General features: G+C 39.9%; 1 protein-coding gene across 1 annotated transcript in view; it reads right to left on the bottom strand.

Annotated features, from left to right (window-relative positions):
- INTS4 (integrator complex subunit 4) overlaps positions 1-22,534 on the bottom strand; it is a 114,486-nt gene that overhangs the window by 11,145 nt on the left and 80,807 nt on the right. Inside the window, exons 14-19 of the mRNA XM_044258455.1 lie at positions 19,569-19,702; positions 18,450-18,607; positions 10,880-10,973; positions 8,550-8,630; positions 5,945-6,075; positions 425-484 (exon numbers count right to left, since the gene is read on the bottom strand). Coding sequence (XP_044114390.1) covers positions 425-484; positions 5,945-6,075; positions 8,550-8,630; positions 10,880-10,973; positions 18,450-18,607; positions 19,569-19,702 — 658 coding nt within the window. The remainder of the gene's footprint in view (positions 1-424; positions 485-5,944; positions 6,076-8,549; positions 8,631-10,879; positions 10,974-18,449; positions 18,608-19,568; positions 19,703-22,534) is intronic.

Raw genomic sequence — 22,534 nt, 5'->3', positions numbered from 1 at the left:
CATAGCTGTACTGCAGAATATAAGTTCTTTATAGATTTATAGAACAATTTTTTGTAGATTGTAGAAAAATACGGAAATTTAAGAACAGTGGTGAAAAGAACAAGTTACGATTTTTCAACAAAAAAAGTTTGTTTTACCAGGTAGTACTTGTCTTTTTCATGGCCCAGCTGAATGCTGAATCCAAATGATTCCTAATGTTTTCAATATAACATTGTATGTTTAGCTGAATTTAGCTGAATTTTAGCTGAAAAAAAGAAATTTATATACCCACTAAAGAAAATACACAGGCCACAGGGCTACAGAAAACACGTTGGCTGCATGAGTTAAATGAAGGGTTCTGGCTTGTGATTGCTCTTGTTGCCCTGTACGTGCTATTCTCTGCATAACCAAGGTTTAGTAAGCTAGAATGTGATGAAAATATTACCTCTGAAAAAAGTCCACTTCCTGTAAGAACTTTTCACACATCCCAAATAAGGGGTCAAGTCTGCAGAAAAAGAGAAAAGCACACAAACAATACACATATTTTGCTTCTGTAATCTTCCATCTGAGGAATTAGGACCAAATTCCCAGAAACCTGAGTCGACATGAAAGGAGTATGAGAGCAGTACACTATCAAATCTATCTCTAAGAGAAAGAGCAGACTTCTAATGGACCCAGGGGGAAAATATCTCCCAGGATCACAAGACCCAATTCAGACACTGCAGTGACTGTTGGGCTCAATGAACGCTCAAAGTCAAGGGCTATTCCAGGCCATGCCTGGCATCAGACTGACTAAGGATTCAGGACAGAAGCAGAGCTTGTGGGCAGTGCAACATGACGCTCCTCCTCTGTGGGACTCCTCGCAACGCTCTACTCAGCAGTCCAGAGGGCCATCTGGGAGCTCTAAACTGGCCCAGGATGGAAAGCTCAGATGCGAGGAGAGGATATCTATACCAGGTAAATTTGGAGACTATCCTGTTTAAAAGCCTCATGCTCCACTGACTCAATGAAGCCCAAAGCTATGGTGTCCGCATCAGGCAACTACAGTTCATTGATAGCTCCTTCCGGTCTACATGCAGTTTTCTCAGTGATCATTTTTACTACGGCACTGTCACCGAGTAATGTAGCATCTAGGGAACAGACCTAGAAGGTTAACCAAAGGTCAGATTCTCATGACAAAAAGGAAAAAGGTTTTGTTACTACTTTGCCCACAGACACAGACTATGTTCTTTCTTCATCACTTAGTTCTTTTTATTTCTTGTAATTTCTGAATGACACTTTCCATTTATTTTCATTAATATATTATTCATTAGAGGAGTAAAGTGCCAGTAAAGAAAAACAAATACTCTTTACTTATATAAAAACATGGAAAGAAATGGTGTTAACTTTCACTTAAAAAAAAAAGATTTATTTATTTGAAAGAGAGAGAGAACATAAATAGGGAAGCAGGGAAGGAGGCACAGGGAGAGAGAGAATCCTGAAGCAGACTCCCTGCTGAGCATGGAGCCCAATGCAGGGCTCAATCCCATGACCCATGAGATCATAACCTGAGCCAAAACCAGGAGTTGGCTCCTTAACCAACTGAGCCACCCAGGGACCCCACTGGGGTTAAGATTCTTTTTTTTTTTTTATTAAGATTTTATTGATTTATTTGACAGATGGAGATCACAAGCAGGCAGAGAAGCAGGCAGAGAGAGAGGAGGAAGCAGACTCCCTGCTGAGCAGAGAGCCCAATGTGGGGCTCAATACCAGGACCCTGGGATCATGACCTGAGCCCAAGGCAGAGGCTTTATCCCACTGAGCCATCCAGGTGCCCCTGGGGTTAAGGTTCCTAATAAACTAGTTTAGTCTTTCTACTAAAATGTAAATTCCATGAAAATAGGGATTTTGTATTAATCATTTTGACACAGGATGTTATTTCCTGACACGAGCAGCTATGACAATAAATATCTGTTGAATGAACAAGTAAATGAGAAATGACAAATGGAAACTTACTCTACAAGCAACATGCATTTGAATTCTTTTCCTAAAAGGCAGGTAGCACTAGAAAGTTTCTTAAATCTGATAAATGACCAGAAATAGAACTGAAATTTAATAGTGAGGTTCACCCACCAAAGATCTCCAGGAGTGAGAGGGCTGGAAGAGAGACCTCCAGCTAAGCAGGGGTGCAACGAAGGTAATTCAGTCAAGCTTATAAAGAGCCATCTTGGAGGGCTTAAATAAAATACAGATTTGGGAACCCTCTCTAAACCTAAAACAGAGCAGGAAGCTTCACCTGCATGCTATGTGAAGTAGGCTTTAGCACTAAAAACATCTACTTTTTTCTTGGTGTGAGGAAAGAAAGCAGGGGAAAAGTGAAGTCCACTGGGAAATCAAACACTGACCTATAGTTGACTTTTGTTTATAAGTATGCAAAGACAATGGGAAATTATTAGATGTTAAAAAGATAATCAGGGCTATAAAGGAGACCAAGCAGACCTCAATGAGATAAAGTCAAGGCAAGAAAGCACAGAAAACTTACTAAAATTTTTAATAACTAATGTCAGTGATATTAAAGAGGAGATCTGAAAGGACACTACACTGATAAAGCAAGAGAAACTGTTAGGAAAGGGGTACACAGAAGAAAACACACTCAGAAATGAACAGTAATAATGAAATCAATTCCACAGTAAAAGAATTCTACAATGAGGGGCGCCTGGGTGGCTCAGTGGGTTAAAACCTCCGCCTTCAGCTCGGGTCATGATCTCAGGGTCCTGGGATCAAGCCCCCGCATCGGGCTCTCTGCTCAGCAGGAAGCCTGTTTTCCCCCTCTTTCTCTGCCTGCCTCTCTGCCTACTTGTGATCTCTGTCAAATAAATACATAAAATCTTAAAAAGAAAAAAAAAAGAATACTACAATTAAAAATGATGAAAATTGAAGTAGAGTTTAAAAGAGCATACTGAAGAATTTACACAGAATACAGAGTAGAAAAACTAAGAGACTGAAATTATGAGAGAAAAGAGAGACAGGCAAAACAGATCCAGAAGACAGAACATCCAGTATGACAGACTGGAGCGGATAGAAGTAGTAGTGATTAAATAAATAATGGAGGGGAAAAATTCCTTGAGCTAAAAGCAGAGCTTACACTGAAAGTCAGTGAGAACACTGAAAAAAAAAACCAAAAATCAAAAAACACAAAACACCACATACATATCTGAGTAGAATTTCTGAATTCTAAAAAGGAAAAAAAATTCACAGCTCTGAACCAGAAAAATAAGCCTCCTACAAAGGAAAGAGAACCAGACAGACATCAGACATCGTAACTGTAATACGAAATACTAAACAGTAACATAGCAATATTGACTCTGAAAGAATTCCAGTTATGTATAAGAGCAAAAGAAAGGCAGGTTCAGACACGCAGGGTCCCTTCTATATTTATTCAGAAAAACAATTACTAGAAAGCTAGAATATGTTCCAGTCAAATAGTGAATTACAACAAGGAATATCAAAAAGCAACTATAGTACAAAAAAAGTAGTGAGCAATTTGGAACTAATTTTGAAAAAATTCTTATAAAGGCTAATGAATACTTTAAGAACCAATTCTTCAAATAAGAAATACATTATAAAAATATAATAAGCTGAAACTGAGTTCCAAATGATTTAACAGTATGAGACAATCAAATAAAAACATATTAAAATTTTATCTTGATCTGAGGTGATCTCGATAGAGGTAATCATAAAAAGTCTATATTACTTTTCATGTTGATAAATATAAGTTGAATATGTTTATTAAAAATACAAGTAAAAATAATATTTACATATAAACTAATATAAGCTAACATGTATCAAGTGTTTACTCTGAATGAGTGAGGCAGTATTTTAAGAGCTTTACATTTAATAATTTACAATAACCCTGTGAGGGTGAAGCAGATACTATTATTACCCCAGTTTAACTTAGGAGGAACAAAGTGAGACACAGAAGTCTTTTTTTTTTTTTCTTTTTTTTTTGAGATTTTATTTATTTATTTGACAGAGAGAGATCACAAGCAGGCAGAGAGGCAGGCAGAGAGAGAGAGAGAGGGAAGCAGGCCTCCTGCTGAGCAGAGTCTGATAGGGAACTCTATCCCAGGACCTTGAGATCATGACCTGAGGCTCAACCCACTGAGCCACCCAGGCGCCCCGAGGCACAGAAGTCTTAAGCAACTTGTCCATGGTCACTAAGCTTGCAAATGGTGGGGATCAAGACATGAGTCTAAGAAACAAGGAACCGAAGCCCTCTTAACCTCTATGTTCTATTGCCTTTCACTGGAAAAGTTCAGACGTAGGGTTAAAACTTTCAAACCCTTGGAAAAAACAAAGAAACAAAACAACCAATCTAGCAAAAGTCAAGGAAAAAAAAGGTCAGAAATGAATACAAGCAGAAAGTATAAAATACTATAGCACAAGAATAAATTTATTAGTCTTTGTATAATGACATGGAAAAATGGAATATCACTGGATGAAATGGAAAGGAGGCAGAACAGAAAGTATATTATGATTCCACTTATATTAATACACACATTTATAATCTATATATATTTATCTGCCTTGGGAAGAGTCTATTGACAGTTGTTTCAGAAGGGGTAGATTGTCAGGGAACCTTCACTTAATCTGCAATATTTAAATTTTTTACAATAATCACACATAAACTGAAGAATATATATATATGTCGGTGTGTGTGTATATATCTATATATATATCTATACATACGTGTGTGTGTGTGTGTGTGTGTATATATATATATATAAATTTTTTTTTAAACAAAAAGAGTATAGATGCAAGAGACTCCTGGGTGGCTCAGTCAGTTAAGTATCTGCCTTCCGCTCAGGTTATGTGTCCTCTCTTTCTCTCTCTATCTCAAACAAATAAGTAAAATCTTAAAAAAAAAAAAAAAAAAAGTGTAGATGCCAACACAAGCACCTGTGTTTGCTCAGCTGTGACTGGCAAACAGTAGGGATTAAACATTTATTAAATGAATGATGGCTATCTCTAAGTTACATCACTACCTGATTTTATCAGGTCACTATCAAAATCAGTGAAGAAGTAAAATAACATTCAGAATGTTCTTTCTGACGTGGTATCTTTCAGCACTTACTTAAACACTCCTATTTCCTTCTCTAGGCCACTTTTAGACCAGTACACCACCGCCAGACAGAGCATCAGATGCATCTTCCACCTGGGTACGAGCTATGGCATTTTGTCAAGTCTAGGAGGCACCTTTATTTTATGAAACACCAAGAAAGAAAAAAAACCCGCTTTCAATCCAAGTGTGCCACACCCTCAAAATATCTAATTTCAGAGAGTTCAAATTTAAAATGTGCATTTTAGAATCGATTAAATATGGCAATTCTAATGGAAAGTCTGATAGTGAGCTCTTACTATGTACCATGTACCATGGTAAGTGCTTCCACATGTATCATCCCATTTTTCTTCATGGAAACCCCATGAGACAGATGCTGTCATCATTCTCTTTTCACACACAGGGAAACAAGGCACAGAGAGGCTAAGAAAATACCATCCCTAATCAAACAACTAGTAAGTGGAGAGGTCCGGGTTTGACCAAGGTAGTCTCATTGCACAGTACATTCTCTTCTTTTGTTTTTACTGCCTGGGAGAGCTTACTGATCCCTTCAGAAGAGAAAATATGGTTCCTGGCGCTAAATTCTTAAAGAAATCAATCAAGGACCATAAAGAATGTCCTTGTTGCCTGTTGACCTATGTTGTACTGTAAGCAACTGAGAGCCACTGCATCTTTCCAGAGATCCAGTTTGACCCAAAGATAGAACCTGGAGTATCTGAAAAAATGAAGAGTTTGCATACTGTTTAGCAAATTTTTTGTTAAGTATCTTTTCACCTCCCATTAACCTTGGTGAGATCTCTGAGTGCATTTATTTGGAGGAGTCTTTGAAAGGACGGTGCCTCCCCTTTCAGCAGCCACACATCTTACCCTCGAGTAGTCCGAGCTGTTACTATAAGTTGCAAGGCTTTGGCCTGCAGCCTCATGTGATGTATAATCACCACCTGTTTATTCTCCACACCACTGTACATGAACTCCATTTTGTAGGTCTCTTCCATGATCTATAAGGAAAGGTAATGAAAGATCAATAAAAATATCATATTGGTTTTTTTTTCTTTTTAAAGATTTTATTTATTTGACAGAGAGAGATCACAAGTAGGCAGAGGCAGGCAGAGAGAGAGAGAGAGAGAAGGAGAGAGAGGAGGAGGAGGCGGGCTCCCTGCTGAGCAGAGAGCCCGATGTGGGGCTCGATCCCAGAACCCTGGGATCATGACCTGAGCCAAAGGCAGAGGCTTTAACCCACTGAGCCACCCAGGTGCCCCTATCATATTGGTTTTGATAGCAGCATAGAATTCTAGGTGAAATTCTTTAAAGTGAGTTTTTTTAATGCTTGTGCTTTAACACTGAACTGAAATTATTTAAGTGCCTGTGGTAAGAGAAATTAGGATAATTTGAGAGAAATTAACATGTTGAGGAAATTAATATAGTATGTCTTATGAAAACAGAGTAAGTTGTTTTGTCAGTTAAAAAAAAAAAAAGATTTTCATCCAGTAATAAAGTCATCTTAGTTGATGATATCAAGATATGAATAGTTCAATCACTGATAAAATCGTAAAGCACTGCTATTACTCTAACCCCAAACTAGGAACAAATGAATGAACACCATATATGGAAACCCAATCCTAGGAAAAGTCCTCAAGAATTTAGCACCAGGAACCATTAACAACATGTTAATCATCCAGACAGACTGTTCTACAGGCCCAGTCTGTTGTTGGGAATATGGAGAGGAGAACAAGTGTAGAAAACAGTATCTATGACCTCAGCTCAAGCCCAGTTCATTAAGCTCTTGTTCTATTCGATCCAAATCAGCTACTCCCACCCAAATGATGCTTCTCTCTCCATTCTGTACATCCCTTCCTTTGAGGGCTTTGGAGTCAGAGAAAGGACTCCAGGCTCTCCCACAACAGCCAGAAAGACAAGTTACCTAATTACACAGGGCCTCAATTTCCTTATCTGTAAATAGGGAAGAAGTAGCCCCACAGTCATAAAACTTCAAGGATAAAATGTAGCATGGACAGCACTTAGCACAGTATCAGGTACCCAGCAACAGTTATTCCTTTCCCCTCTTTCTTCCAAACTACTGTTCCCTGGTCGCACCCCTCCCACTCTGGGGCTCTAGTCATTAGGTTCTACTCCCCTACAGTAAGGCACACAGCAGGTCTGAAAGGAAGTCTAGTTCAGAGGACAGATCAAGTAGAGTAGTGGGAAGAAAACATAGTGGATACCAGAGGATCTGCGTTCAATTCCCTAACTCTACTACTTATACCTCTATAAATTTAACCTCGCTGAGCCTCAACGACTTCATCCATAAAATGGACTTAATATTCATTCTTACCTAATGGGATTACTGGGAGTGTTAATTAAAACAGACATGAAATCATTCAGTGAACTGTAATGTAACAATCATTAGCTTGCTATTGGGTCATAATCACTGGGTCATAAACAGAAGGACTCACTACCTGAAAGACAGGACCCAAAGAGTTCACCAAATCCCAATACCTAAGAAGGAAGGGAAACTGCTCAAAGTCAGAAAGGAAGAAACTCAAGGCAAATATAATTAAATTCTACTTAATGAACTGAAGAGTACATAAGGACCTTTCAACATTCAAATGTTGGTATAGGCTAAAAATATAAACAACTTCAAAATGAGTTCAGCTACATTTTCAGATGAAAGGTTCATGATAATATCTACTGGACTTTAATATATCTGAAATACAAACTGATAATATTTTTATTTATTTAATTTTTTAAAAATATTTTATTTATTTATTTGAGAGAAAGATCACAAGTAGGCAGAGAGGCAGAGAGGCAGGCAGAGAGAGAGGGGGAAGCAGGCTCCCCGCCGAGCAGAGAGCCCAATGTGGGGCTCGATCCCAGGACCCCGAGACCACGACCAGAGCCAGAGGCAAAGGCATAACCTACTGAGCACCCACACACCCCAATATTTTATTTTTTTTTTAAAGAGTGTATTTATTTATTTGACAGACATAGATCACAAGTAGGAAGAGAGGCAGGCAGAGGGGGGAGGAGAAGCAAGCTCCCTGCTGAGTAGAGAGCCTGACATGGGGCTTGATCATAGGACCCTGAGATCATGCCCTGAGCTGAAGGCAGAGGCTTATTAACCCAATGAGCCACTTAGGCACTCCAAACTGATAATATTTCAGAACACCAAAGCATCTTAAAAATCATCCAGTTAAATAGCTGTATTTTACAGAGAAGGAAAAATCCAGGGAGGTTAAGCAGCCTCAAAGCACAATATTAGAGGCCGACCTGAGACTAGAACCCAGGTCCCCTGACTCCAAAGCCAGTGGTGTGTCTCCTAATTATGCTGCTTCTCAAATCACTAACATCTGTCACAGGCTGGAACTGAGAAGGGCACAGCAGAGGCATGGAGCCATGTGAAAGCCTCTGGCTCCATCTTAGATGAGAAAATGCCTGGACAGAGATCCATCTGAGAAGATCCCAAAATGCTTACCTGTTTTGCTGCCGCAGAGGCCAAATCACTCTGCTTCAAATACAAAGGGGCAGCCACATTCCACAGCTTTTCTTGCAGGGCCTACACAGACAAATCAGGAGACACAGAACACAGAGGTCACCAAGACTGGCGTATCATTTGAAGGCCCTATATCCAGATCAGACCAGTGCGTGCAAGCTGACGGCAGGAGTAACGCAGGTCTCACTAAAATGGGTGAGAAAGCCATGGCTCTCAGCCCTTCTTGTCCCAGAGCCACTAGACTACCCTGGCTGCCCAGACCCGTCTTCCTTGACTGTGGTTCTTTTGTTTTGCTCACTATCCTTTGAAGGGCCCCTCACCTACTGACATGTCACACCAGAAACCAAGAAGGTTTTCTACATTCTTCCCACTCCCTCAATCTCTCTATGTTCAAAAGCATCATGCGGAGCCACAATTTTACCTTCCATCCCTCTCCTCTCAGCCGTATGGCCCCAACTCTCATCTCTCTAAACCTCTGCTGTAGTCCCTAAAAACATAACCTAATGCCTTTATAGAAGATCTAGACTAACAATATCTAATAGAAATTAACACACACTATACATAATTTTATATATTCTAGTAGCCACATTTTTAAAAGTAAAAAGAAATAGATGAAATAATTTTGACAATATAGTTTACTTAACCCAGTATATTTAAGATATGTTTTCACTAAAAAATTAGTATTCTAAAAGTTAATAGCTCACATTGTTTTTCATCCTAGTAAGTCTCAGAAATCTGTGCGTCTTTTTCATTTATAGCACATCTCAATTTGAACTAACATTTCAAGTGGTCAATAGTCACATGTGCCTGGTGACTATCCAGTTAGACAGCAGCAGGTCCAAACTATAGATAGAGAAATTTTTAAAGCATCCAAATCATACTACCCTTAACAGTTATTGTTTCACTTCCAATCATTTTTCATATATATGCTTTTTATACAGTTGTAGTCTAAAAGCAGAATTGTGTATGCTTTTTTTTTTTGTACATAACATTACACTGGGGGCGCCTGTCGGTTCAGCCGGTTAAGCCTTTGCCTTAGGTTTTAGGTCATAATCCCAGTGTCCTGGGATCAAACCCCCATCGGGCTCCCTACTCAGTGGGAAGCCTGCTTCTCTCTCTCTTTCTGCCTGCTTGCTCTCCTCACTTGTGCCCTCCCCCCTTTGTGAAATAAATACATAAAATTTTTTAAAAAAGGAGAAAGAAAGAAAGGGAGGGAGGAAGCGATGGAGGGAGGAAGAAAGGAAAGAAAGAAGACCAACGCTGACATGGCACTCTCTATGTATCAGACACTAGGCAAAGGGCTCTCACACACCTTGCTTGTTACCAGCCCTTACCTATGTAGAATTATTATCAGCCCTGTTTCATAGAAGCTTGAAAAGGCCAAACAACTCTGCAAAAGCGGCATAGAGGAGCTTTTTGCAATAATGAAAATGTTCTATATCTTGACTGTGGCGGTGGTTACACAGGTATATCCATTTGAAGGAATCTATTTAGCCAAACAAGAGCCGTACAAATCCCAACCCATTTCAGAGTACACATTCCCTTCCATGTATATACACATACCTGCAAAACCCTAAGCTCACACATCTTACAGTGAGAAATAACTTCTAACGATGCCATTTATTCTGACTTTGGTCAAATATCATCACTAACACTTGGAACCAAAGCCAGGATAAAGACTTATCAAGTGAGAAGGGAAGTCCAAAACCTAAGTCTAAATTGAGTGGAACTCTGCTGCTGAAGCTGAAAGCTACTGAACTAACTTAACACATTTTCATCTCAGCAAACTGGGACAGCTTCTTGGCTACCAATTGTGGGTGTGTGTTTCTGTGTGTGTGTGTGTGTTTCTGTGTTTGTGTGTGTATACAATCTGGCTAATACAAAATGTCAGCAAGGTGGACAAAATTTTAAGAGCAGTGAAATCCACCTTTGCCTAGTTAGGACCTGGGCAAAGTGAAACTGGAATTTTAAGAAATAATAAAAAAGTTCTATATGCTAATCAAATTATTTTAAAAAATGAAAAATCCTTAAGATTCTAATGAAAATGATTATCCAACCTGCTCTAATCATACAACGATAAAAGAATTCTCCCAAATTAAAAAAATTTAAAGTCCCACACAAATGAACAATTCTTTAATTAGAGACTAATATGATTATACTGCGGAGTACATAATTTCTTCACTGCTCAGTGGTGTGTTGGACTACAATTTTCTACTTATGGCTTCAAGAACTGCTGAATCCACTAAAGTGCTTTCTATGCACTTTATGCACATAGTAATCACAAAATACAAACATAAAGGATCCAAACCAACCTTGATAAGAAGAAGTTGACACCGAAGATAGGTAGCAGAGAAGTCAGCAACTCCTGCTAGTTCAGACTGAAGTTCTCCAAGTCTTTGAAGATCCCTGCAGTAAAGAAAACCCCAAGCCCAACAGTGGACAGGGATAATGATAGCCATATAAAGATCAGGTCCAAAGCATTTTACCATTTTAGCAGCACCTGCATGGCTCAATGGATTAAGTGTTTGCCTTCAGCTCAGGTCAGATCCCAGTGTCCTTGAAAGGCCAAACAAGCAGTGTCCCTCACCCTGCTTGTGCTCTCTCTCTTGGTCCCTCTCAATCTCAAATAAATAGATAAAATCTTTTTTTTTAAAGATTTTATTTATTTGACAGAGAGAGAGAGAGACAGAGAGAGAGGGAACACAAGCTGAGGGAGTGGGAGAGGGAGAAGCAGACTTCCTATTGTGCAGGGAGCCCAATGTGGGCCTCAATCCCAGGACCCTGGGATCATGACCTGAGCTGCAGACAGCCGCCTAACAACTGAGCCACCCAGGTGCCCAACAAATAAAATCTTTTTTTTTTTTTTTTAAAGATTATTTATTTATTTGACAGACAGAGATCACAACTAGGCAGAGAGGCAGGCAGAGAGAGAGAGAGGAGGAAGCAGGCTCCCTGCTGAGCAGAGAGACCGATGCGGGGCTTGATCCCAGGACCCAGGGATCATGACCCGAGCAGAAGGCAGAGGCTTTAACCCACTGAGCCACCCAGGCGCCCCTCAACAAATAAAATCTTAAAAAAAAAATAAATAAAGCATTTTACCATTCTATACTTAGTAAAACTGGTCATAAATTTTTAAAATGATGGCACCCAATGATGTAGTGATTATAATGAAACTGGTTCACTCATGCTTTGATAACAGTTTAAGCTGATAAAATTCTTTTGTAAAGTAAAACTGTACCATTATAAAAGCCATACATACTTTCAAATATAAATATTTTGATCAGTACCTTTATGCTGAGAAGTAATTCTAAGAGAAATATCCAACAGAAATGAAATGCTTTATGCCCCACAATATGTCACTATTATAGTGGAATATTCTACAGATGTTAAAATATAAAACGGTAATAAGGTATATGACCTTAACTACATAAAAACTGTATGTAGGAGAAAAATACAGCAAAGTGGTTTTCTGAGAGAGGTATGAGGGTTCTTTTTATTGTCTTCTCCCAACTGTGCTTTATTTTTCAAGTGTTTTATATAACAGATGAGTATTTTTTGTATCACCAGGAAAAAAAAAATTAAGATATTGTAGTAGGCTTTGTTGGCTCCCTACCCAGTTAGCCATTCTTTACGTCTTCTTCACTTACTAAACTCTGATTTTGTTCAAGGCAAGGTATCCCCAAACCCATTCCCAGGTAGAGTCTGATTGAACTAAGCCAATTAGTATATGTCATCTCCCAGGTTATGTGACCTAAGTTGGCCTTCTCAGTCCTAATTGAAGGACTTATACTCCACACTTGGAGCAGGCCTGATAGTAGTTTGTATGTCTGTCTCCATCTCCATCATGCCCTAGACTGAACAAGAGCACTTACGATCCTGACTGCCACTGGCAGCCATACTGTAACTCCAAAAGAAAAAGCTTTGGAATAAAGCAAATGCTGAGGACAAGAAAAATCCAAAGAGACAGAGAACTGGGTCTTTAATAATATAAGTGAACTACATGACCATACCATACTTAGAACTGCCTCGGATTTCTATTCATATGAGAAAACAAAAACCCATCACAAGCTTGTTTGAGATAAGGTTTCCCAGATACCCGAAGCCAAAAACATCCTCACTAGATACTGGAATAGCCAAAGTGATTGCAAAAATATAAAACCAAGCTGCCTGGATGCAAGAAAATAGAAAGTGCCACACACAGGTCAATAGTTGTGTGGGGGATAGAATTACTGATTTAAAATTTTAATTTTTTGAATAGATAATACATACCTAGCTATACAATTAAACCAATAAGATAAGAGAATTCAAAAGATACTAAAGGATATGCAACTAACTTAGTTCACCTTCCTATAACAGGGTACCGCAAACCAGTACACCCTTCCCATAGACAACCACCATTACCAGTTTCTTTCTCTTTTGGAAATAACACAATAGACCAACAACAACAACAAAAAATCATTGTTTTCCTTTCTACTTTTTTTTTTTTTGGTAATGTAATTTTATTTTATTTTATTTTATTTTATTTTTCCAATTTATTTATTTTCAGAAAAACAGTATTCATTATTTTTTCACCACACCCAGTGCTCCATGCAAGCTGTGCCCTCTATAATACCCACCACCTGGTACCCCAACCTCCCACCCCCCCGCCACTTCAAACCCCTCAGATTGTTTTTCAGAGTCCATAGTCTCTCATGGTTCATCTCCCCTTCCAATTTACCCAAAAGCACATACCCTCCCCAATGTCCATAACCCTACCCCCCTTCTCCCAACCATAAGTGACTCTTAATCTCACGAAACAAACTGTGGGATCCTTTCTACTTTTTTGAGGAGAGGAGTGTGTGTGTGTGTGTGTGTGTGTATGCGTGCATGTGTGTGTATGACCTAATGATCCATCTCAGAAAGCATTCATGGAAAACCATCTTGTTTTTTAATGGCAACATCAAAATTTCATACAGAAGTGATAGCTGTGGAAAACGTGATTTGGTCACAAGGGAAGTGGAGCTGCAGGGTTGGCATAACACAGAACGTTTCACAGTAGCCTATACAAAACTGTCCGTTTGACTAAGCCCCTCCCTCTAATACATGACTTTCTTAATAGCTAATGCTGCGTCCTAGGGACCTTGGTATCAGGAAGGAGACGCCCTGGGAAGACACACAGAACAAATTACTCCCACAGTGACTGAAGAAATTGGGGCCTGTGGCTTATATATCATGTCTTGTGAGTTTGGGTGGCTTGAGAGGTTCTTGGAGAGCCTACTCATGTGTGGAATCCAGCGCAATAAAAGGCAAGACCATCCAAGCTAACCGTACCTGTGAAACACTGCACAGGTGGTCAGCTGGCCTCTCTCTTTCACATCTCTGATGTCTCCCTTGCAAAGGCATCCCTGAATCACTCCATTTCTGAATGTTTCCTCTAGAGGAAGATTCTGGCTTCTGTTTCGATGACAGACAACACTGAGCAGCTGACTACACAGCCGCCGGATGGTAAGCTATTCTACAGCCCCGGCACTGAAGCAATTGTTCTCAACTGCACAGAACAAGATGTGAGCCAAGCAACCATGGGAGAGCCGAACTACTGTACAAGCAAAGAAAGAAACTTGCTACTCCTGGACAAAATGCTGTTATCCTACTGGTTCTTCTCTGTACCTCTTTATGCCCACAATCCTCGGGGAGCCTAAGTTTAAACATCCCTCAGGAAACTATGAACTCTTTAATGAGAAGGTATAAAGATCACCTTCTGTGTGCACTATACTAGGTGTGCTAGGTGTTTCCCTACTTGAGCCCATTTAATCCTGACAATGTGAATTGCAATTAATTGTATGTCACTGAGAATGAAAGAGAAGATCAGAGTTTAAGCGGTTTGCCCAAGGTCACAGGATTAATAGTGGCAAAAATAGGCCTTGAACTCAGGTCTGTCTGAACATCAAGTCTTTTTTTTAAACTATATATTTCATTTATTTATCTGTTATTAAACTCTTTCATTTATTTATGAACTACATCAAATACAGATAACACCAAAACCAATTTAAAACCAGATGCAAAGATGCTTGGGTGGCTCAGTCGTTGAGCATCTGCCTTCCGCTCCAATCAGGATCCCATGGTCCTAGGATTGAGCCTGCATTGGGCTCCCTGCTCAGGGGGAGGCCTGCTTCTCCCTCTCCCACACCCCCTGCCTGTGTTCCCTCTCTCATACTCTCTCTCTCTCTCTCTCTCTCTGTCAAATAAATAAATAAATAAATAAATAAAATATTTAAAAAATTAAAAAACCAGATGCATATATATTTTTAAAGATTTTATTTATTTATTTGACAGACAGAGATCACAAGTAGGCAGAGAGGCAGGCAGAGAGAGGAAGGGAAGCAGGCTCCCTGCTGAGAAGAGAGCCTGATGCGGGGCTCAAACCCAGGACCCTGAGATCATGACCTGAGCCGAAGGCAGAGGCTTTAACCCACTGAGCCACCCAGGTGCCCCTAAAACCAGATGCATATTAAGCCACATTTCTGCAAATGGGATTTGGGAGAGCAAAAGTGCCCTTCCCAGGAACATACACTTTAGCAATCCTTCATCCACCTGATGGCAATAAGCATTTATAACATCTGGACAGGATTTACTTTAAAATATTAAGAGCATGTCTACTGTGTCAAATGAGTGGCAATTTAAATTTTATTGTTTTTAATTTGTTTCAGAATATAAATTTTAAAAACAAAATTTCAGAAATAACCAACTGTTACCTAACCAACTGCTATTCTCAAAATACTTTACACATGTCATGATAATGACCTTCACAAAAGTCCTATGACCAGCTAGCTACATGGTACTCTCAAATTACAGATGAGGGGGGACTTGAGGCCCAAGATCATGTACCTAGGAAATGATAAAAACTGAGGCTTGAACCAATGCCTTTGCATTTTACATCTCATTATACTAGATCCTTTGTGTCCTATACACCGTTAATCAGAAACAGAACAGTGTGACCAGATGAAAGTAAGGGCTAGTTAGACCTATGTTCTAATCTATGACCTTGCCATTCTTGGTCCTGGACAGTCTTCTCCCTTCTTCACTTGATGAACTTCTATTCAGTCTTCAGGTAACTGCTTAGCCATCTAAGGAGGGGCCAGGTACCCCCCATCTGTTTTCCTAGAGAACCCTGAACTTCCCATCTGCAGCATGGAAAGCACAATATTACAATTCTTGTTTCCCTAGCTACCTCCCCAACCAGGCTGTATGATCCCTTGCAACAAAGACTGTTTTGTTCACCACTGTGCCACTTCTGCCTAGCACAGGACAAATACTCAAAAACCATATAAAAAATGAATGATCCCCAGCTCTTTCACTCATTTAAAAATGGGGTACTTTTCATAAGACTGTTTCCAAATTCAACTCTTTTTTTTTTTTTAAAGATTTTATTTATTTATTTGACAGAGAGAGATTACAAGTAGGCAGAGAGGCAGGCAGAGAGAGAGAGAGGAGGAAGCAGGCTCCCTGCAGAGCAGAGAGCCCGATGCAGGACTCGATCCCAGGACCCTGAGATCATGACCTGAGCCGAAGGCAGCGGCTTAACCCACTGAGCCACCCAGGCCCCCCCAAATTCAACTCTTAAAGCACTTAGAAGAGTGGGTACATAGTAAGCACTTAGAACAGACAGCAGCTCTTATTCTGATCAAGGACAGCAGAGCCTTATAAACATCCTATCTACATACATCTGGAGGTGTGAAATTCTAGAAACAAATGTGGTGCCTGGGTGGCTCAGTGGGTTAAAGCCTCTGCCTTCAGCTCAGGTCATGATCCCAGCGTCCTGGAATCAAGCCACATTGGGCTCTCTGCTCAGCAGGGAGCCTGCTTCCTCCTCTCTCTGCCTGCCTCTCTGCCTACTTGTGATCTCTGTCAAATAAATAAATAAAATCTTGAAAAAAAAATTCTAGAAACAAACAAATCATCTCCTGGAGCCCCAGCTGAAGCATACCTTCTACAGGTGAGATCCCATTAGATTAAATGACCTTTGGGATTACAACAAAGGTGATGGCTTGCGTATGACAGTGAAGTTTGTTTTAAACTAGTACCAGTAAGTAAGTGATCAGAGTCCTAATCAGAGAAACTTCTGTATGAAACTCTAATATTTCCCTTTTCCACAACTACCAAAAATGTAATTTCTGCAGAACCCCCAAATCACCCAATCTAACAGGAATCATCTTCACTGCAACACGTCACAAAGTCTCAAATTTAGAGTCAAACTAACCAGATTCAAAGCCTGGTTTTGCTACTTCTTAGCAAATTGCTTCACCTCCCCAAACTGTCATTTCTTCTCTGTGAAATGGTAACAATAACTGCAATAATGTTTGCAAAACAGAGTACGTCATCAATAACTACTCCACCATCTGCTTTCCTTTCTGGATCTTTTACCACCCTGGCCAAGTTAGAAACAGTATCCAGGGCTGACTATAGCACTAGAACAGTGGTCTCACCAGCCTGAAGCCCAGCAGGACTACATGCAGGCAAGTCGGGCCAGCAGATGTTTACTGAGCACCCACTAATAGCCAGCACTGCATCTGATGACCAAATTGGCTGGCTTTTAGGCATTTTGTACTTGCTTTAGTGCCAACAGGATAAAAACTGTCAAAAACAAAACCTAAATGTTTACTTAGGTGGGGATGAATCAGAAAGTGGAACTTATTTTCCTAGGCTTGGAGCCAACAACTTCAGATACTGGCCTCTAAAACGAATCACTTTGTTAAGGGAGCAGAAGAAAAAAATATGACTGAGGCATCACTTCAAGGTCAGCGAACCTTTTCTGAAAAGGGTCAGATAGTAAATATTTTAGGCTTTGCAGACCATACAGTGTCCTTGGCGCTACTCATCTCTGCCACAAACCTTATTCACAAAAGTAGACAGAAACTGTTTTTGTTAAAGGCAAATGGATTTCAATTTGTTTCATATCATTCAAAACATCCTAATAAGGTCTGGAAGAGTCTGCTGGTTGTTCCCCAATATCCTCCCCTTCTTCTGGAGTATCAGAGTCACCAAATGTTAACTGGTCACCAGAATGAAGACTGCATTTCCTAGCTCCTAGTGACAAGATATCATCATGTGACTTAAGTTCTAGTCAATGGGATGTAAGTAAAATTAGAACACGCAACTTTGGGGAAGTGTCTTTAAAAGGCGATGAGGTTAGAAATGATGATGCCCTTCTCCTGCTCTTTGCTTTTTCCAGCAGCCTGGAAAACAGAGGGGATAGTTAGAGTTTGGATTTTTAGGCAGAGAACCTGATGCAGAAGATGGAGAAAGAATGCACGTAGGGGCCTGATAAACATCGCAGCTCTGCCCTCCCTGCAGGAAAGAATTAACCTTTCCTCCTACACAAGCCACAGTTCTTTACATTTTCTGTCACCCATCCTAACTAATACACAAGGAGAGAAAAATTTAAAACCACTTCTTTGTAACTCTTCAGCTTTGCACTCATCATCAAAGCGGTCATGAGCACGAAAAGCTTTCCTTTGTAATATGCTCAAACTCCAATCTTTTTTTTTTTTTTTTAAGATTTTATTTATTTATTTGACAGACAGAGATCAAAAGTAGGCAGAGAGGCAGGCAGAGAGAGAGGAGGAAGCAGGCTCCCTGCCAACCAGAGAGACTGATGCAGGGCTCGATCCCAGGACCCTGGGATCATGACCTGAGCCGAAGGCAGAGGTTTTAACCCATTGAGCCACCCAGGCGCCCCTCAAACTCCAATCTAATGCAAATACAAACACGTCATAAAACTACGTGTGAGTGTAGGCCACAGACTCCGAAAAACTAGCCTGTAGCCGACACCAGAAATTAAAAACAGCTCAGCTGAGCATAAGTGTAAAGTTTAACTCTGTCAAAGTAAAGAGATGGTCACCTCACCTGATGGTGAGCTCCAGTAGCTCCTGGGTTCCCTGAGGGTCCAGGTGCTGAAGACTGTACACTCTTTCAAGACTCTGCTGCAGAAACTGATGGGAAGGATCCTCATGAGGCATGATACTGGGGGAAACAGCGGATGACACTAGTTTTCTACCTGGTAACTAAGCAAACATAGTAGGGTTATAAGACCATCAAATTCTGTGGCTCAGTTTCTGGTAATACAAAGAAACAAGGACAAAAAAAAGTGAGAGAATAGATATGGTTTACACAATACAACCACTGCAAGGAGAAAAAGTAAAGAGTATGGATAATATTATGTTCTATTGCTAACTGAAGTAAATGAGGTAACCACAGAAATGGGACTAAAAATCAATCTGCTGTCACATTTATTTTTAAACTTCATTTGATCTTTCACTTCATAGGGCAATGATGGCTTATTACCAAATAAATTTACATAGCATGCTATAAAAACATTTTATAGGATGATAATTATAATTCTTGTTCTTACTGCTAAAAGTGGTTACCTTTCAAGAAAGGGATGGACAAGAGCAAAGAGGATTTCACTTTTAATTTTGTACCTTATACACAGTTTAGATTTTCTAACCATGTACATATATTATTCTAAATAAAGTCCTTGGGAGTCACCTAAACAGGAATGAGTTAACACAAATGGAGAGCTTAGAGAAGTGTCTGCACACAGTCAGCTTTCAGTGTTTGCCATTACCCTCATGGTTCATAAAGTTTTTCTTTCTGTATCTCTAAGGTTTTAAAAGTAACAAAGGTTTTATTATTAAAAAATAAATTTGTTGAGAATTTTGGCTTTATGTAATTGTTAAAATGTTGCAAAATCTAATCCTTGGTCTGGAATATATTGTTCCAGATTCCTTTTTCTTGCCTAACATAACATCGTCAATAACTCAGGGACATTTAGAATACGAATCTTCTTAAAAAGTAAGGAATACAGAAGAAAAAGTACAAAACAGTGGGAGAGAGCCCAAGAGAGAAAGAGAATGAATGAATGTGTTTTCAGAGAAAATACAGCCTGCTCTTTGCTATTTAACAACCACAAAGGACCCAAAATCAAAACACCAAAAATAATGACAAAAGTTGTTTTCAACATACCCTTAAGGCAGGAACAAGATGAGAAAGACTGTCTCGGAGGTAGGCATAGTGTCTGAAGGTATGATCTGAGAATAGTGCTGGCATTGTTGGACAGGTTTTAGCAGCATTAAAAATAAGAACCAAAACTGCAATGTCTAAGGGATGATTGGGTTAAGAAACCTGGAGGTTTAAAAGGTTGACGTTGGCCAGAATGAAGTGCCTCCAATTCCCACCCTCAAAAGTCTTACTAAATGACAATTTTCTAACAAATAACTGCAAATTCAAACAAAGAGATACATTACCCCACTCATCAAAGGTTTAAAATAATGCCTGATTCTGCAGAGAATAGTAACACATAGAAACTTCCAGTACATGGCTCACTAAAGTACACTTGGGCACAAATCTTTGGATCATAATTTGACACTAGACAGTAAAAGTCTTTTGGATGGTGAGTAATTCTACACCTCTGATTTTACTCTAAGTAAATAATCATAGAGTACAGAATCATTTATAATAGCAAATAATCAGAAACAACCTAAATGCCCCAAAGCAAGAAAATGACCATATACCTCGTGTTTCATCTACTTGATGGGAGTATTTTGCAATCGTTAAAAATTCTATGTTTGAAAAATTTATAATATTGTATCACAAACATTGTATCATAATTATGTGAAAAAGCAGCTGCTAACATATACAGAGGATATGAGAGCAGTCATCTATTATCATATATTTGATGATGAGATAAACTATGTTAAAAAAATTAATAAAGAACAAAATCCCAACACCAAGCCTTAAAAAAGAAGGAAATACACCGGGCGCCTGGGTGGCTCAGTGGGTTAAGCCGCTGCCTTCGGCTCAGGTCATGATCTCAGGATCCTGGGATCGAGTCCCGCATGGGGCTCTCTGCTCAGCAGGGAGCCTGCTTCCTCCTCTCTCTCTCTGCCTGCCTCTCTGCCTATTGTGATCCCTTTCTCTGTCAAATAAATTTAAAAAAAAAAAAAATCTTTAAAAAAAAAAAAGAAGGAAACACCAAAATACTAATGGTCAATTACTCTGACTAGCAGGACTTTGCACGTTCAGTATGAAGTTTCTTCTTTCAAGTTTTTGGACTTACTTTCTATGTATATTTTCTTAACAGAGGGAAAATCAGAAATTAAAAGGTAAACATAGTTTCCAATCTTCTATATGTATCCCTGTGGAAGACCCTGTTAAGTTGCCTACCCAATATCCATTCTTCCCTTTTTCCTTGCTAACAGAATACTGATTTGACCACAAATATCCTCTAACTTTCTCCCTAGAACCAGGGCCTGATCATCGGACCTCCAGCAGCAATGCTGGATAAGTGAAAATGGCCGAACAAGAAAACAGAAGGAGTTTGGATCACCAAGAATAATGTAGAGCTGCTATACCAGGAACAGACTGTGTACTTCCAGATTTCTTCTACCTTGGAGAAAAGTAAAAATCTTAATTCATTTAAGCTACATTTGGGGGCAATCTCTTTTACTTAACAGCTGAACATATTTCCTAAATAACAGAACCTCTCAACTGCCCAGAAAGGTATCTTAACGTTAGAGCCTTCCAAAAGTGTTTAATGTTTTTTTAAATGTAAAAAGGGCCCTTGGATTTCTGAGCACTTCAATACATCATGTGAGGTTTGTGATAACATCTAGCCTGTAAGCCCCTTTCTGATGAGCTACAGTATTGTACCTTTAGAGTAAGGTCTGGAATAAGCCTTTCCCAGAGGTAAACACGAAGTCAGACATTGATTAGTACATCAACTAAACAAATGGTTAAAAATTTCTCCAAACAGGGGCGCCTGGGTGGCTCAGTGGGTTAAAGCCTCTGCCATCGGCTCAGCTCATGATCCCAGGGTCCTGGGATCCAGCCCCACATCAGGCTCTCTGCTCAGTGGGGAGCCTGCTTCCTCCTCTCTCTCTGCCTGCCTCTTTGCCTACTTGTGATCTGTCAAATAAATAAATAAAATCTTTAAAAAAAATTTCTCCAAAAAGTGTGAAAATAAACAAACAGAATGAAGAGAGACTATAATGGTCATCCTATGACAGCCAGTTATTTGGTTGATCTCTGCATCTCAATAAATATCCCCTAAACCTCACCAAGAATCTGCTATAGAGCAGAAAGAACCAGAGGAGACTGTGGGTGCACTGATGTAAATGTATTCCCATTACCGGAAAACAATCTAATTGCATGGCATGCTGCCCATGGCTGTCACAAACCCACTCAACTTGCATCAGAGGCAAAGTAATCCTGCAGACTAGCTCAACCCATCCCCTCTTCAGGCTGCAGATTAAGAAAGTTCATAAACTGGGGCCCTTTGGTGGCTTAGTCAGTTAAGCGTCTGCCTCTTGGTTTTGGCTCAGGTCACGATCTCAGGGTCATGAGATGGAGCCCCATGTCAGGCTCCAGGCTCAGTCCAGAGTTTGAGATTCTGCTCCTCTGCCCCTCCCCTACTCACTCTCACACTGTGCTCTCTCTCTCAAATAAAGAAATCTTTAATAAAAGAAAAGAAAAAAGAAAGAGAGATAGAGGAAGGAAGGAAGATTGGTCATTCATAGACCTTAAAACCAAAGATGGGGGCCTCTGGGTGGCTCAGTCATTTAGCATCTGCCATCCCTCAGTTCATGATCCCAAGGTACTGTGATTGAGCCCGGCATCAGGATCCCTGCTCAACGGGGAGCCTGCTTCTCCCTCTCCCTGCTGCTCCCCCTACTTGTGCTCTCTCTCTCTTTTTTTTTTTTTTTTTAAGATTTTATTTATTTATTTGTCAGAGAGAGAGAGGGAGAGAGAGAGTGAGCACAGGCAGACAGAATGGCAGGCAGAGGCAGAGGGAGAAGCAGGCTTCCTGCTGAGCAAGGAGCCCGACGCGGGACTCGATCCCAGGACGCTGGGATCATGACCTGAGCTGAAAGCAGCTGCTTAACCAACTGAGCCACCCAGGCGTCCCTCTCTCTCTCTCTTTATTAAATAAA

The sequence above is a fragment of the Neovison vison genome, chromosome 7 (genome assembly GCF_020171115.1).
Source record: "Neovison vison isolate M4711 chromosome 7, ASM_NN_V1, whole genome shotgun sequence".
In the NCBI taxonomy this organism is placed as follows: domain Eukaryota; kingdom Metazoa; phylum Chordata; class Mammalia; order Carnivora; family Mustelidae; genus Neogale; species Neogale vison.
The sequence above is the reverse complement of the archived record's forward strand: the minus strand, read 5'-3'. Positions and strand labels throughout refer to the sequence as shown.